The sequence below is a fragment of the Rhinatrema bivittatum genome, chromosome 1 (assembly GCF_901001135.1).
Source record: "Rhinatrema bivittatum chromosome 1, aRhiBiv1.1, whole genome shotgun sequence".
Taxonomy (NCBI): Eukaryota; Metazoa; Chordata; class Amphibia; order Gymnophiona; family Rhinatrematidae; genus Rhinatrema; species Rhinatrema bivittatum.
Window position 1 is genome coordinate 808,708,034 of NC_042615.1, and position 18,446 is coordinate 808,726,479.

At 41.8% G+C, this 18,446-nt stretch overlaps 1 protein-coding gene across 3 annotated transcripts in view; it reads left to right on the plus strand.

Moving 5' to 3' along the window:
* Positions 1-18,446, plus strand: part of UBAP1 (ubiquitin associated protein 1) — a 95,231-nt gene that overhangs the window by 49,548 nt on the left and 27,237 nt on the right. For all 3 annotated transcript variants that reach the window (XM_029581228.1, XM_029581209.1, XM_029581217.1), the window contains exon 4: positions 11,380-12,318. In XM_029581228.1, coding sequence (XP_029437088.1) covers positions 11,380-12,318 — 939 coding nt within the window. The remainder of the gene's footprint in view (positions 1-11,379; positions 12,319-18,446) is intronic.

Here is an 18,446-nt window from a genome sequence, read left to right on the forward strand (position 1 = left end):
TTCTCCGACTTCAGGCTAGTACTTCAATCCATTATATTATCTAAGCTCGACTATTGCAACTCCCTGCTACTAGGTCTACCCAACAACACGATCAAACCATTACAGATGGTACAGAATTCTGCTGCCAGAATTCTAACAAGCACTAACAAAAAAGATCACATCACCCCAATCCTTAGTAACCTACATTGGCTTCCCATTAAACAAAGGATACTCTATAAGGTACTCACAATCATCCACAAAGCGACAAACAAAATAGCTCCCATCACGTTAAGCTTTCAACTCCAACCGCACACATCTTCTAGACCAATCAGAAGCGCTTACAAAGGAACACTGCATGCCCAACAAGTAAAATCATCACTGAGCAAAAGAGCGCTATCCTTAGCAGGCCCCCACCAGTGGAACATGCTCCCCCCAAATCTAAGACTTGAACCCAATCATCAAGAGTTCAAAAAAAGACTAAAGACTCTTCTTTTCGAACAAGCCTTCCCAGACTCACAATACTACCAAGACGGAAAGACTTCCCAAATAAGAAGTATCCCCTAATTATGGTCACCATACCAAGTCCTACCTTCAGGTCTCTGCAACTGGACAACAATCTTTGAGTTCTAAAAATTAATCTTATTATTTATATTTTCCTCTGCAACTGGACTACAATTTCTAAGTTCAAAAATTCATTTTATATTATTATTTATATTTGGCATGGTTAATATGTCACTATATCCAAGTTAAATAGTTAAATTATACAGATTATATTACATAATTTTATTAATTACAATGTTAAACTATACCATATTATTTATTATCATTATGTTAAATTGTCATCCAGTTATATTGTTCCATATGTGCCACTGTTCTATGTAAAGCCCCTTATCTCTGTTGGGCAGTTTATCGTTATATGTAAACTGGAGTGATTTGTAGTCTCTATAAGAACCTCGGTATATAAAAATTAAAAATAAATAAATAAATGCCTGCTTATGCTGGGTCCAGAAGCCACAAGATCAGGCGTCCTTGGGTCATTTGTCCCCAGTCCCAGCAGCTCATCTGGAGGTGGGAATTGCCTACGTGGCAGATGCCTTGTACAACCTAGTACGCTTGGCTGCCTGGGGTATGGCTTCAGTGGTATCGGCGTGGCGTCTCCTCTGGCTCCGTAATTGGTCAGTGGTCATCTCGTCCAAGACTCAGTTGTGTAACCTTCCCTTTAAGGGAAAGCTGCTCTTCTGGGAGGATCTAGATCAGCTTATGAAGTCCCTTGGGGAGAACAAGGGAAACAGGTTACCAGAAGATAGGAAAGGCCCAAGAAGATCCTTTGCGCCTCGCTCCCAATTTTGTGAGGCTTGCAGATTTCGTCCCGGGAAGGGGGCTTCCTCCTCTGAGCCTAAGTAGTCTTCAAACTGTCACCGCTCCTTTTGTGACCCGGCAGCTCGTCCAGAGACTGCCCCAGTTGAGGAGCTGCTACTGGCAAGTCAGCCCAATGAGATCAGGCTTGCCCACTCCTCAGGCATGGCGGTCGTGGGCAGGTTGTCCCAGTTGTATGAGTAGTGGGTCAGAATTACCGCCGACCAATGGGTTCTGGAGGTTATTCGTCACGGCTACGCCTTAGCATTTTCTCAGCGCCTGAAGGAGTCCTTTTTGGAGTCGCGCTGTATTTCCCAAAGCAAACGGGAGGCGGTTCAGGAAACACTTCAAAGACTCTTCTTGTTGGAAGCCATTGTCCCAATGCCCCCGAGCGAGCATGGTCGTGGACGCTACTCCATTTACTTTGTGGTCCCAAAGAAAGAGGGCATATTCTGTCGCATCCTAGACCTACAAAAGGTGAACTGGAGTTTACACGTTCCCAGGTTTCGAATGGAGAACATGTGCACAGTGATTGCCGCAGTTCACAAAGGGGACTTCCTGGCATCCTTGGATCTCACGGAGGCATACTTACACATTCCCATCAAAGATTCCTCAGGTTCAAGGTGCTCGGAAACCATTTCCAGTTCCGGGCTCTCCTGTTTGGTTTGGTCATGGGTCCTTGCACCTTCATGAAGGTCATGATTGTTGTAGTAGCGTTCCTGCAGAGGGACAGAATTCTGGTGCATCCATACCTGGACGACTGGCTTATCTGTGCCAAGACAGAGGAGGTGTGTTCGCGTTCAATTCACCGGGTGATACAGGTCCTGGAGACCTTAGGTTGGGTGATCAACGTGGCAAAGAGTCATCTAACTCCGTCCCTGTCCCTGGAATATCTGGGGGTGCACTTTGATACCCTGAAAGGCACTGTGGCCCTAACCCAAGACCGGATGTTCAAGTTGCAGGGCCAAGTTAGACGACTGCTTCGCCTTCCAGTTCCAAAGGTCTAGGACTACTTGCAAGTCCTAGGATCCATGGCATCGACCCTGGAGCTGGTCCCTTGGACGTTTGCTCATATGCGTCCCCTGCAGAAGGCGCTGTTGTCCCGCTGGAACCCAGTGTCAGAACAGTTCCACATTCCATTGCCCCTGCTGAAGGAAGCCAGAATGAGCTTAGCATGGTGAGTAACAAAAATCAGTTTTCATAAGGGCATGCCCCTTGAAGTTCCGGATTGGGTGGTAGTGTCAACAGATGCCAGCCTTATGGACTGGGGAGCAGTGTGCCTGGGTCATTTGGCTCAAGGCCTATGGTCAGCAATGGAATGAGCCTGGTCTATAAATCGCCTGGAGACGAGTGGTGCGCAGAGCTCTTGCACATTTTCTCCCTCAGGTCCAGGGACGAATGGTAAGGATCTTCTGACAATGTGACAGCTGTGGTGTATGTGTACAATTCTGGTCGCCACATCTCAAAAAAGATATAGTTGCGATGGAGAAGGTACAGAGAAGGGCAACCAAAATGATAAAGGGGATGGAACAGCTCCCCTATGAGGAAAGGCTGAAGAGGTTAGGGCTGTTCAGCTTGGAGAAGAGACGGCTGAGGGGGGATATGATAGAGGTCTTTAAGCTCGAGAGGTCTTGAATGAGTAGATGTGAATCGGTTATTTACACTTTCGAATAATAGAAGGACTAGGGGGCATTCCATGAAGTTAGCAAGTAGCACATTTAAGACTAATCGGAGAAAATTATTTTTCACTCAATGCACAATAAAGCTCTGGAATTCGTTGCAGAGGATGTGGTTAGTGCAGTTAGTGTAGCTGGGTTCAAAAAAGGTTTGGATAAGTTCTTGGAGGAGAAGTCCATTAACGGCTATTAATCAAGTTTACTTAGGGAATAGACACTGCTATTAATTGCATCAGTAGCATGGGATCTTCTTAGCGTTTGGGTAATTGCCAGGTTCTTGTGGCCTGGTTTGGCCTCTGTTGGAAACAGGATGCTGGGCTTGATGGACCCTTGGTGTGACCCAGCATGGCAATTTCTTTTGTTCTTATGTTCTTCTTTTCATGTGGGTAGAGACCCACCTCCAGGGGATTGCGGCCTCTCACGTGGCAGGAGTAGACAGCATTCAGGCCGACTTCTTAAGTCGTCAGCAGCTGGATCCAGGAGAATAGGCATTGTTCCAGGAAGCATAGAACCACATTTGTGTTCAGTGGGGGACGCCTGAGTTGGACCTCATTGCAAGAGCAGTCAACACAAAAGACCTCTGGATTCTTCAGTCGCAGACGTGAAAGAGGCTCGGTAGAGCTGGATGCTCTGGTATGCCCATGGCTGACAGGAGTTCTCCTCTACTTGTTCCGTGGCTGCTCATAGGTTGCGTTCTATGACGCATAGAGGCACATCCCTGGTCGGTAATTCTCATGGCGCCGGAGTGGCCACGTCGTTCGTGGTTCACGGATCTGATGTACCTGTTGGATGGACCCCTTCCGCTAACTCATTTGCCGGATCTCCTGCACCAAGGTCCCATCTTTTTGGATCGGGAGGATCGCTTCTGTCTCGTGGCTTGACTTTTGAGAGGCGCATGAGGGCATATTCGGAGCAGGTGACTTCTACCCTTCTTCAATCCAGAAGGCCTGCCACTTCCATGTCCTAGGTCAAGGTCTTGAAGGTGTTTGAGTCCTGGTGTAATCATCAAGGCTGGGATCCCCTTGTCACATCCATGCCTCAGATTTTGGCCTTTTTTGCAGCAGGGATTATCCAAGGGCCTCGTGTTTAACTCCCTTCGAGTTCAAGTGTCTGCCTTAGGCTGTCTCAGGGGAAAAGTACAGGGGGATAATTTGGCCTCTTACCCTGACGTCCTCTGTTTTCCAAAAAGGGTGACGCATTTGAAGCCTCCTCTTTGTAAACTGTGCCCGGAATGGAGACTCAGTTTGGTCTTATGGGCTCTGTGTGAGGATCCCTATGAACCCTTGAATCGAGCTTCTCTGAAAGCTCTGACGCTAAAGACAGTTTTTCTGGTAGCGATTTGCTCGGCAAGGAGAGTTTCAGAACTCCAAGCTCTCTTGTCGTGATCCATTTTTATGAATCAGTGATGAGTGTGTCCTTGCGTGTGGTCCCCTCCTTCTTACCAAAAGTAGTTTCTGACTTTCATGTTAATTATTTGGTGGAATTACCAGGATTTTTGGTGTGGTCTCAGGACCCGACGATGGGGAAAGATCTCCATCTTTTGGATGTGAGTGTTCTTTTGCATTACCTTAAGGTCACTAATTCCTTCTGGCATTCAGATGGTCTCTGTGACTTTTGGGGGATCCAAGAAAGGTGAATGTCTAAGGCTTCCTTAGCTCATTGGTTGAAAGAAGCTATCTCCGCAGCTTGTTATCAAGGGTCGTCTGTTACATTTGGGACTGAAGGCGCATTCTGCAAGAACTCAGGCAACTTTGTGAACAGAGTGCCAGTTGGTTTCTCTCTAAGAGAGTTGTAGGGCTGCAGTGTAGTCCTCCCTGGATACTTTCACCAAGCATTACCGTTTGGATGTTCAGGTGCCTGAGACTTCTACTTTTGTCAAAAGTGTACTGAGAGTGGGTCTTTTGGGTTCCTGCCTGGTGTAGAGGTGCTTTGGTACATCTCACTGGTCTGGACCGATCTGGGTATGTTCAGGAAAATAAAATTGGTTCTTACTTGCTAATTTTTGTTCCTGTAATACCACAGATCAGTCTAGAGGCCCTCCCTGGTAGTAATACCGAAAGACTGATTTTCTGGTGTTTGGCTTGCGTTCAGAAGTATTGAAGTTTAAGTAACCAAGTTTATTAAAGCAATACTTTGTATAATTGTTGTTCGTTTTTTTTTTTTGAGGACCTTAGTGGTCTAGTTCCATTTCAGGGTATCCAGGCTGGGGTTTTGTTCCCCCTCTAAGTTAAATTTCCTTGGTCTAAGGTTGGGTACAGATCAATGCTGAGTGGCTGCAGGTGGTGTGCTGAATTATAGGCACAGACTCAGTTTGCTCCCTGCCGCCATCTGCTGGTAGAGATGCATAACCTACTGGTCTGGACTGATCTGTGGTATGACAGGAACGAAAATTAGCAGGTAAGAACCAATTTTCCTTTTCAAAGTTTTTCAAAGCTTGAAAAAATGCCGTAGGATATCAAGAGCTGCCATAATGTAGAAGCCTGCTGTCAATCTAAGTCCAAAGCGAGTCCACGTTTCGACTACAATAGTTCTTCTTAAAGGGACAACAATGATGTATGCGTCTGATTAAAAAAACAAAACAAAAACCATATGTAGATACAATCCATCCACAAGTGTATATTACATTCAAACATCTTACTCACTTGATATTTTGTTTCTTAAACTAATACTGGCATTCAGCAGGAAAAGGTCACGTTTGCCAGAATGGCTCAGGTTTCCTCTTAATAAACGGATCTGTCAATCATCCTTCATCTCATCTATTTGCTTACTCTACCCTAATGATGTCATCACGTACTATTAATAAATGTCTATAATAATGATTTCCAGTCAATTTCATTGTTAAGTCCATTAGGACTAATAGAATTAAGGTGAAAGATCTATTCTATTCTCTGTAATTCAAGAAAACTTTAGGAACCTCCCCCAGGTTCAGTCGAACCTTTTCAATGACTCACTACTTCAGATCCTTAGTTATGTGTCTGTTGATTACAAGGTTTGCACCATAGGTGCTTGCTCCTTTCGTGTTGCTATACAGCTCCAGTGTTCAATAAGACACGTATAGGATATTTTGTTCTACCTACATACATTTTAGGGCAGGAACAACTAATCATATAAATAACATTGGAAGTTGTGCAGTCAGAATTTTCACTTGCAGAAAACTGTTTGCCTGAAAAGGGTATCAGTCCACACAGGGCCCACAATTGCTTGATCACTAAAAGTGCACCCATCACATGGCCAATGGCTACTCTGTTTTGTTATATTATCTCCTTGTGGCTCATTAGATGACATTCATGAATGAACAGTATAGTTTCTGATGTTTTTCCCATGAGTATAAGCAATCAAGGGCTTCTCTGAAAACACCGGATGTATTTGTAAAATCGGCCAGTAATGATGAATTATAGAAGCTACTGATGTAGATTTGGTGGAATATTTCAAAACATATACTATACAATTCATTTTTGTCTGAGCCTTTAATAATAACCATTGTCGTTCAGCATACTTAGCTCATTTAAAGACATGTTTTATGAGCCTGTATTGATACCCTCATGTTCATTTCCTGAACAGTTGTTGAGCCTGTCAATACTCTTCTCTTTTTTTGGACATAGCCTTTGTAAGTGCAAAAATTGGCCCACCAGCAAATAGCTCTTCAAACGGTATGGATGAAAACTATTAAAATGTAGCAACATGTTTCTGTCACTAGGTTTCTTATAAATACTAGTGCTAAGCAGATAACCTATTTTAATTAGAATATCCAAAACGTTAATAGCATGAAAATCGTGCAGCATTGTAAATTGCTACTTAAGATGTTCAACTATGAAACAAAAGCCACTAAACTGTTCTCATCCGATCACCATATCATAAATACATCACTATATCTTACCCGTAAGGATGCATGTGCGAAATTGGATGCAGGATGATATAAAAATTGCTCTTCAAATTTTTCCATATACAGATTTGCCAAATCCAGCGCCATAGTTGCACCCATGGCCATACCGTGAATCTGTTTGTAGAATACATTGTCAAAACAATTTTAACTTAATGCCAGGGTGGTTAAAGTAACTGGAAATTCCGTGGGAACACGATTGGGACGTGGTCTAGTGTCTAAATACTTTGAACAACCTGCAAAGCCTCTTCGATGCTTGTATATAATGCTTTTATATCTAGAGTGACTAAATATGAATTCTATATATCAACAATGATTCTACAATCCGCAACATATGTTTGGTATCTCGCACATAGAATCGGGCTATAAGTACGAACGGTTGTAAAAACCGGTCAGCAAATAATTTGGCTCTGAAATTGACCCAATGGCTGCCATAATAGATCGATTTAAATTTTTGTGCATCTTCAGTACCATATATATAGTGGTGATTTGTGGATATTCTGTGAGTAGAAACACAGCTTCTTGGTGTGAGGAAACCCTGAATGCATGCTTTGTCAACATCTTCCTTGATTCTTTGTTGCAGAGTCGGACAAGGATCTTTATCCAGTATCATAATTGGTACGATCAGCGATTTATTAATGTACTTCATTTAAATATTTGCCTTTGTCCTGTATTACAAGAGCACCTCCCTTATTTTATAATAGTTTGTTCTAAAGCCAGGGTATGGAGTGCCATATATCCTGATTTTGTAATATTGTAATGCCGAATAGATCTTGAACCTTCCAACTTTTTAAAATTCTACAATACCAAATTCATAAAAGTCATGATATGGGGGATATTTAAAACTGAGGGCAGGGGGAATGTCTGATTGCTTGACTATGTACATTCCGCTTTACCGCACAATTTATGCAAACGGAAGATAGTGGCTTTTTCTTGATACATTGCTCTTATGTGGTTAACACATTTTTATTAAGACAACCCTCTGGTGCCTTTTAGTTAGGATTTGTAAACCAGACAAAGATTCATGTGTTGTCTGTTGTGGTTTCAGTTAATTTCTCAGACAGATGTCTACATCACTAAATAAAGCAGAATCCCAAACTGGTATTGTTTGCAGTCTAAGCAGAGAGATCTGGGATTGAATATGCACAGAAATATGATTAAATCTTAACTAAGAAATTGACATATGAAAACTGGTCAGTATGAAGTAGTCTCACAAGGAAACAGAGCATCTGTTTTTACAATTTGCTACTTGACTAAGTAAGATTGATGTGCCAGTAGAAGATAAAGGAAAACTAACTGGGACTCAGATTCTGCGAGTCCTGTGTCTTAATGAGGTCATGTGTTTCATAAGAGTTGAGGGGTTTTTGACATGATGCTTTGCAGGTTGCCCTTTGTTTCTCCTTAGTACAGCTGTTTGTACAGACTTCCTTTGAGTCGAAGCCTGCTTTTGTACTTTTTAAAGTGATGAGATGTTTGAGTAACTTATTGCTGTCACCTTCTCGATAACTTTTGCATGAAGCAGGGCTGGTGTATCAGTGTATATATGGTAGCATTGTCCCTTGTGTGTAAAGTGCTAGAATGAACTCCACCCCAAAATACAGGATTAGTGCCTTTGTGCAATGTCTGTGCTCCCAGACTCTAGGAATGGAAAACTGTGCTAAGAGTTTGGTGCTGGCATCTTCAGTGATGATTCTAGATTCTTAGCTCCCTGAAGAGCTAGAGCCAGGCATTTTGTGAAAACTCATGGGGCTGACTCTAGCCCAAATTGACAACACCCAGTACTGGAAGTGCTGTTTTTTCGCTACAAATCTGAGATACTTCCTGTGACCAGGGAAAGTCTCGATGCGAGTGTACATGTCCTTTAGATCGAGGGAGCATATTCAGTCCCCTTTTTGCAAAAGGTGGATCAAGGTGCCCAGGGAAACCATATAGAAATTTTCTTTTTTTAGAAATTTGTTCAAGGCCCTTAATGTCTAGGTTGGGGTGGAGCCCTCCTGTTCATTTTGGAATCAGGAAGTACCTAGAGTAGAATTCTCACCCTCTTTGCCCTGGTGAAACAAGCTCAACTGATCTGACCGTTAAGAGGGAGGAGTATTCCGTTAGCAGTACCTTCTGCCGCGCCACCTGCCCCTAAAATGGGCTCAGAGAGCAATTTGACGGGACACCCAGTAGATTCAATTGGCATCCTTGATGGATGATAGAAAGAACCCACTGGTCCACGAAGAACCGCAGCCTGCCCCTGACCAGAGGGTCAAAGTGCTGCATACAGGCCACTGGTCTATGCTTCCTACGACCCAGTCCAAACTCTGTCACTGGAGTTGACTGAGGCAACAGCAGGGTCTTAGGGGCTCTCTGCTGCCTGGGACAGCCACAGGAGCCCTGATGCTGTTGATGGGTGCAAGGGGATGGAGGATAGTATTTCCTCTGGTGAAAGAAAGATTTCCTCTGCCCTGATCTCACTGAACTTGTAGTGGAGGATGGATCCGGAGTGCTAGTGAAGAGTTGTTGGAGGGTTTCATGGTGGTCTCAGAGCTGGGCCACCACATTCGTCACCCTGTCTTTGAAGAGATTCTCCCCAGTACCCAGCACATCAGAGAGTCATTCCTGTACCTCTGATCCGAGGTCCGCAGCCATGCTGTTCTGCCGGCGCGAATTCCCAATGCAGAGACCCTGGATGACGTCTCAATTATCGTAGGTTGCTCGGACCTTCTTCTGTTTTTCATACTCCAGGCCCTTAATGCACCAGCGATATGAGGGTGTCCTGTTGCTGTTGAGACAGCTGCTCGGCCACCTCCTGCACCTGCTTCCAGATGTCCCACGAGTACTGGCTCATGAAGAGCTGATAGGAAGCGATGTGGACAATGAGCATGGCCCCTTGAAACACTTTTCTCCCAAGAGCATCCATTGCTTTGTGGTCTTTCCCTGGGGATGCCAAGGAATGGGTCCAAGAATGCTTGGCTCTCTGAGAACAGATTTAGCCACCACAGACTGATGAGGCAGCTGACACTTATCGAATCCGGCAGCTTTCTGGACGAGGTAAAGTCCATCAGTCTTGTTTTCAGGAGGCACTGTGAGGGATCTTGTTTGCTACGCTTTTTCCATCTAACTTTTTCAGCATGCTTATCCCATGTGTTTCTAGTTTGTGGTTTCTGTTGCTGAGTGCCAGTAATGGGGGATTCACTCTTTGTGATTCCTACTGTATGGCCACCCAATAGAGTGGCTGCCCCGCGCTTATAGACCCACTTGTTTCACACCCAGGAGAAAATTGTGTTTTCATTGGAACATAAACTCCCAGATTCTTGTGCTCTCCTATTTATGATGCCATTCCAATCTAAACTAGCTGCTTACAGATCTTGATTACATAACCAGATCTTCCTGTGCTTCCCTTGTTGTAAATTATCGTATGAGTTAATTTTTTTTGCTGTAAGCCTGCATAACAAGCTAATTGGCATTCTAAGCCCAGATATATTTTTGTCTCCCCCTTGTTTTGACATGTGAGGATCCTCTTTAAGATTTTCAGAGGAAGCTGCAGTTGGCGAAACAAGGGCCACCTTGTGGCATTTGACGTCATACCCAGGAGGGAACACCATATTGTTATAACCTTAAAGTTGATGTATGCACAAATAAAGATTGGTTATATTTGCTGCCTTATCAGGCATTTGTCTTTATATCCCTATAGCGATGCTTTTGAGTTGATATTTATTGCAAATTGATATTCTATGACATGTAAACATGCAGTGGGTTAACACTTCTGTGTAAACTCACGTCACCGCATATTGTCAGTTCAATACCGTTCATAGTTTTTTCATGTAATCTACTTTTATATGTTACAACAATAGCATTCCCAAATTAGCTTTGTATTGATAGAGGTCTATGTGTATGTAACTAGCAAACAGATTTATAAATATAGGGACACATGTTAGCTTGATTGTGCTATTTAACAGTATTAAGGTGTTCATTTATTTTAATTGTTTGAAATAATCAAATAGTTTTTAATTGTTACCATATTTACACAAGTGCTCTTTTTCCATTCCTTTGGAGTGTGTGTTGTTTTTTTCTATCTATATATATATTAGTTCTATGTTAACTGGAGAGGGACCCCGCATGGATGCGTGGTATAGGGCTTGCTCAGTGTGCCAAGTCATATTTCTAGAAACTTTGACATACGTTTTCCATGTCGGGGCTCCATCTGATGATGTCGCCCATGTGTGAGGAGTAACATCTTGCTGTCTTCGGAGAACAACAGTTACAAGTGTAAGCAACTCTGCTTTCCTTTAATCTTTGGCCTTGTATTATTTGTTTGACTATAATACTGCCTGTATACTGTTTAGCTTGCTTTCCAACTATGCCCTGTAATTCCCCCCTCTTCACACCATTTCTTCTGCATTCCCAGGAAAAAGGCAGAATATCAATGAATATAAATAAAATGCAGTTTGTAAGTGGCTATTAGCAACCTATCTGTTCTTCTCCCTTTTTGTTTTGATGCAGTATGACTTCTCTTTGGAAAAGAAAACAATAAAATGGGCTGAAGAAATTCAACATATCCAAGAGGCTCAGAGAGAGGCAGAGTTAAAAGCTGAAGCAGCCCTAACAGAAGTTAACGTCAGTCCTCAAGGCTCCCCTGAGGGTGATGACAGGATTGGTTTCTCCAATGGCTGTGACCCAGCAGCTATGCCACCTCCAATTAATCCTGTACTTGCCAGCTTACAACACAACAACATTCTGACTCCAACCCCAGCCAACACCAGTGCCATAAAACAGAAGGTCATGAGCCCAACTCATGCTAAGGCTGATTTCAACCCAGCTGATTTCGAGTGTGAGGAAGACCCATTTGATAAACTGGAATTAAAAACAATAGATGAAAAGGAAGAGTTAAAGAACATTCTTGACATTCATGTTCGGCCTGTTGCAAACCCAGTATTGGATAATTTACCCAGCGTAGGGCCTGAAGTGATCCCTGAGTCCGCATTAAAGGAGAAGGATATTTTGACCTCCATGGAAGGAGTTACCTTGGACTTCAAGCCCCAGCACAAACCTAATGGCTTTATCACTTTACCACAGTTGGAAAACTGTGAAAATCTGCCTCTGTCTTCCAAAGTGTCCCTTTCCCCCATTACTGCTGTCAGCAATATCAAATCTCTCTCCTTTCCAAAACTGGATTCAGATGAGGGTGATTCAAAAACAGCCAAGCATGCAAGCACTTTCCATAGCACTACCTGCCTGTCAAATGGCACTTTCCGTGGCTCCTTAAAGACCTGCACTCGGAACAATATTAGTGAACTCAATGGGCATCAAAGGCTAGGTTTGTCTGCTTTACATTTGGATAGTGTAATGGGGGTATCGACTCTATCATCCTCCTCTAGCATGCCTATCGTGTCAACACCTTCTACAGAAGAACTGTCATCCTCTCAAAATACAGCAAAAATGGTAAGGCATCAGGGCTGTGGAAAGTCAGTGTGTTGAGAGCTAGGGCGCACTAGCTGTGATTTCATGTTTGCCCACACCTATTGAAATGAGCACTATTTGGATTGATTGCATGCAAAATATCTCATGTATAGTTATTTTAGTTAGCGTGAAAACTTAACCAGTTTGATACTTGATTTAAAGTTGCTTACCATGGGGTCTTAAGGTATAAAGCTAACTCTAATCGGTTACTTTTACTTTATTTGGGATTAGTGTATCCAAATGAGTTTGCCTTGTGCATACTGTGGGAATCAACCTCACTCATAAGCCAGTTATATTGGGTAAGATCTCGGTCTCTCAATTCACTCACTGGTCAAATTGAGCCACCTCCTGGAGCCCAAAGTGTACTTGGAAGTTTTTTAATTAAGCCAGTGGTGCCTAATACAATTGGGACTATTTTTGTGTTGTATCTTTCTGCCATGTTTTCTTAGTCTCTGATACTGACGCTTACATTAGCAGTGTTATGTCTTTCACTTTTACCCCAGTATGTGATTTTCTAGTATCTAGCATTTTTTTAAATCAGTTGGAGTGGGAATGTCCCAAGTGCTCACAACTTCATGATCTGCATTTTTTGTTAGTGTTGTGATTGCAGTATTTTTCTGGCACAGCAATGTTAGCAGTTTTCAGTGGATGAACTGTGCTACCTTCTCATGCATTTCTGTATACTTCTGTTTATCCTGGAGAAAACTAGTGTCTTTGTAGGTTGTCAAGCTGCACGGCCTAGAGTGCTCAGCTACAGCAACACCTGTGGGCAGTTCTTATGTTGGCCCAATGAAAAGAGTTTCAGCCTGCAGTGTGTCCTGTCGTTTCCCTTGAGAAAGTAACAAACATTGGTCATCATTTTAACACTTTCTTTTTTTCTTTGTAAAATCACAGTTTGCTGCTGTTTTTTAAATAACATGTATTGGGAGTCTGGGTCATACAGATCTATCTTTAGGAAAAGCAGAATTTCAGTTCTCAAATGTCATTGGGATTTCTAAAAAAAACTGACTCAGCTGCTTTGTATCGCTGAGTAATCTGGTAACCTTAATCTTCCTTGGCCTGCGTGACAGGATCTGATTTTTATTTCTAAGTAACTTTCCAGCTCTAGCACAAAAGGCCATGCTGGGCAGCAGCTGTGGCTGAGCAAGTTGCTGAGACAAGTGTGCGCTGGGAAATGCCAAAATTCAGGAAAAAGCATGGTAAGAAAAAATATATATTAAACTGTAACAAGTGTTCTTTAGAGAAGTCCATGTCCTGCCTTTCAGTGTTAACAGCCAAGGTCCTGCCTTTTTAGGGCTTTACAGCTGGGCTGTGCTTGGGAGCCAGATAACTTTGTAGCTTTTTTTCTTTACAAATGACTCAGATGAAAGGCATGTCTGATCTCAATGTCAGTTTGTAGTGTAGCTATTTAGTTGTGTAGCAAGATCTCCTCGGAAAAGAAAGCAGTGCCCTCTTTGTTTTCTCCAATATTTAGTTATTTATTAAAACTTTTTATATTCAGCTTTTCTGGTCCTGACCCTGATAGGCTTTATCACATAGCAGCTTCTGACTGGACCCAGTAAGGACAGGGGGAAAAGAACATCATGTGATAGAGAAAAAATATTAAAATTAGAATCAAATATTCCCTCCAAAAGTTCATTGCTCTGTAAGTTTGAAGTTATAACATTATTCAAAATTATAATTTACAGTAATATCTTGAGTTAAATGTTTAAATTATTCATATTTTCTACTTTAAGTCTCTAATTTTAACAGAATTATGGAATGAATATGTTGTGCATTCAGAAGAAACATTTTATGCATTACCATTTAAACACCTAAGGCTGACGCTGTGGCTCGGTGGTGGTAGTTTGCACCTCCGTGCAGAGATCCTGAGTTTGAGTCACAAGATAGGACTCTGCTCCCTGGGCTGGCTGGGTATACTGCAGAGGAGAGCTGCAACCATTGCTAAGTATTGACACCAGCAACCAGACTTGGGGATAGAGATGCACAATTTCCAGAAATTTTGATTTCCTACTTTCTTATCCAATATAAATTTACTTTGCTACTTTTAAGAACGTACAGGAATCAGCATTGCATTTTCCTTGGCACATCACTCCCTCCCTCCCACCATGCTGACACCATAAGCAGTTTCAAGGCTCATAAGCTGGCTTTGCTAATCTCTCCTGATTCTGGTTGGGGCCCATCTTCCTTCACCCTGCAATACTGGTTCTAGGCAATGTTGCCCCCCCCCCCTTATTTTTTTTATTTTTTTTTTTTTAGCAGCACACGGCTCTAAAAGCTTTTTGACCCTTGTGCTAAGTCATACAGTGCATTTAGAAAGTATTCAGACTGCTTCACTTTTTCCACGTTTTATTACGTTATAGCCTTTTTCTAAAATGAATATGCCTTTTTCCCTTCCGCAATCTATATGCAATACCCCATAATTACAAAGCAAAATCGGGTTTGTAGAAACTTGTGCAGTTTAATTAAAACAAAACTGAAACATCATATTTTACATAAGTATTCAAACATTTTGCTATGATACTCAAAGTTGAGCTTGAGTGCATCCTGTTTCTGTTGATCATCCTTGATGTTTCTCCAACTTGATCGGAGTCTACGTGTGGTAAATTCAATTGATTGGACATGATTTGGAAAGGCACATACCTGTCTATATAGGGTCCCATGGTTGACAATGTATGTTAGAAAAAAATCAAAGCTATGAAGTTGAAAGAATTGTCTGTAGACCTCTGGACAGGATTGTGTTGAGGCCACAGACCTGTGGCAGGGTACAAAAACATTGCTGCAGCATTAGAGAGCCCAAAGAACACAGTGGCCTCCATCATTCCCAAATGGAAGAAGTTTGGGACCACTAGAGCTGGCCACCCACCCTAATTGAGCAATTGGCAGGAGAAGGGCCTCGGTTATTAAGGTGACCAAGAATCAGTTGGTCACTCTGACAGCTTCAGAGTTCTGCTGGTGGAGAACCTTCCAGAAGGACAACCATCTCTGCAGCACTTTGGCCACTCTACCTAAAGGCCCAATTGGTAAACGGAAGCCACTCCTTAGTAAAAGGCACATGACAGTCTGCTCGGAGTTTGCCTAGAGGCACTTAAATGACTCAGATCATGAGAAACAAGATTCTGTGGTCTGATGAAATCAAGATTGAGCTCTTTGGCCTGAATGTCAAGCATTATGTCCAAAAAAACAGGCACCACTCATCACCTAGAAATACCATACCTATGTTGAAGCATGGTGGTGGCAGCATCATACAGTGGAGAGATTTTTTAGCTGCAGGAACTGAGACTAGTCAGGATAGAGGGAAAGATGAATGGAGCAAAGTACAGAGAGATCCTTGATTGAAAACTTGCTCCATAGCGCTCTGGACCTCAGACTGGGGTGGTGATTTACCTTCCAACATGACAAAGACCCTAAGCACACAGCCAAAACTAGCTTTGGCACAAATCTGTGAATATCCTTGAGTGGCCCAGCCAGAGCCTGGACTTGAACCCGATTGAACATCTCTAGAGAGTGGTGAAAATAGCTGTGCATCAACACTCCCCATCCAACCTGACAGAGCCTGAGAGGATCTGTAGAGAATGGGAGAAAATCCCCAAATCCAGGTGTTCCAAGTTTGTAGCATAATACCCAAGAAGACTTGAGCCTGTAATAGCTGCCTCAGCAAAGTACTGAGTAAAGGGTCTGAATATTTATGTAAATGAATTTCAATTTTTTTAAATTAATTTGCACAAACTTCTACAAGCCTGACTTTGGTTTGTCATTATGGGGTATTGTGAATAGACTGAGAAGGGGAAAAATGCATATTCATTTTAGAATGGATAATATGCATAACATAAAATGTGGGGAAAAAATCAAGGGGTGTGAATACTTTCTGAATGCACTGTACATAATACATTTTAAAGCTGGCAATATTAATGAAATGTATTAGCAGAAATGCTTGTTTTATTCATACAATAGTTACTACTAAGGCATTTACAAATCATTAAAAATAAGAGTGGCAAGTGAGATGCATTTCTTCAGTGTGGACTCCCTCAAGCTTGTATGTGTGGTTTTTTTTTTTTGGTCCCACTTTCTAGTTTGTCTGAGGTAAAAATGGGATGAGTAGACAAACTACCTTCAAGTCTTAAAAACCAAACTATACAGCCTAACAGATCATAGTGTATTAAGGACTAGAAATCCTTATTTTGGCGGATTAGTTAAATGTGTATTAATAAAATCTAACCCTTGGCTCTAAGCAATGTGCATGATCAAATAAACTACAAACAGTATCAAATAATACACAAAATAAAATGTACATCATCTTGTAACATCAATATCACTCCTGTATTGAGCCACTGTGGGCAGTTCTGGTCATCCCATCTCAAAAAAGACCTAGAATTAGAAAATGTGCAGAGAAGGGTAACAAAAATGATAAAGGGGATGAGGAAGGCTAAACAGGTTAGGGCTCTTCAACTTGGAAAAGAGATGGCTGAGAGGAGACAAGATAGAAGTTGATAAAATCACTAGTGGGGTGAAACAGGTAAATAAAGGATGATTATTTACCCTCTTAAATGCTAAGACGAGGAGATGCTCCATGAAACTGATGGATTTAAAACACCTCCTAGAAATTACTTTTCCACTCAATGCACAGTTGAGCTGGAATCTTTTGCCAGAAGATGTGTTCAAGGTGATTAGCATAGCAGGGTTTGGACAAGTCCATAAGAATTAGGTCAATTAGGAAAAGCTATCGCTGTCCCCGGAGAGAGGGCTCTGCCAGGTACTTGTGATCTGGACTGGCCACTGTCAGGATGTTGGACTCGGTGGAGCTTGGTTTGATCCAGTTTGATATCTGTTTGTTAAAACCCTAGAACAAAAGTAAATCCCTCAGCTCAAAAAAAATAGTAACTTCATAAATTTTCAAAATAAATAACAGCATCAAGACTTTGAGTTGGAAAGGCTGAATGCCTTCTCATATAACAGTGACTCGTAAACCTGAGAGACAGAATTCTGTGCTAAACAGTGTTTTTGGCAGGGAGTTGCAAAGAACAGGAGCTACACAGAAAAATGCTCTTGGGTGCACACAAACCAGTTTACAGGCTTGAGGTAACTTAGGAACTCTGAACAAAAATAAAGCACATGAACCCAATATGTCAAACAATGAAATACCCTTGAAAATGAGTGCAGCAGGATTTTGTCCAACCAAATTTGGTTTCTGATGTCACTAGTTTCTGATCCTGAGCATATATTTTATCTTCATAGGCTTTGGAAACTGAAATCACTGGACGAAGTAAACCGAAGCTGTAACAATACTTGGAATCCTTTTCTTACAATTCATTTCATTCATCTATTCAAAAACATTTCATTAGGAATGTTTCCATTTTTTTCTTTAAAATTCCAGTTTTTCCTCTAGGCTGCCTTGTCTGTATTCAGGGACCATGATTAAGGCACATGTTCTGAGGTTGCTGTAGGGTGTGACCCCTGGCCAAGGACTCTTACTGTGATGGTCAGTCTAAGTGAGGGAGAGGGATATAAAAATAGGTGTAAAAGTCCCAGGGTAGGTACAAATAAAGGCTCGTGCCACTAGATAGCAGGAAAGAAATTGGAGATCTAATAAATCTGACCAAACACTGAGTATCGATCTTTTCTAGCTCATTACAAGAAACTGATAAATCGGGCAAAAAAGGAATATTTTGTTTATAAAATTCAAAAGTTTACCCACAACCCGAGAATTTTGTTTAGCCTAGTCACTGATTTGACAAAAACACACGCTCATAACAATATTATGCTTCTGGAAAACAGATGTAATGACATAGCTTACTTCTTCAAGAATAAAATAACTAACTTAATAGAGAGCATGGATCCCATTATAAATCAAGAAATAAACATGCAAATCAAAAAAGTAGATAAATCGTCAAGCTTTGAGGAAATTTCAACAGAAGAAATATAAAGACTTATGACATTAAACCCCGCCAACCATCCTCTAGATACAGTCCCTATAGTTTCGTTAAAAGCAATTGTGAACACAGTTGCTCCAATTGTAACTTCAATAACTAATCTCTCATTAAAGGAGGGAATAGTGCCTGAGATAATAGTGCTACTATCAAACCAATATTAAAAAATTCAAAATCTAGACC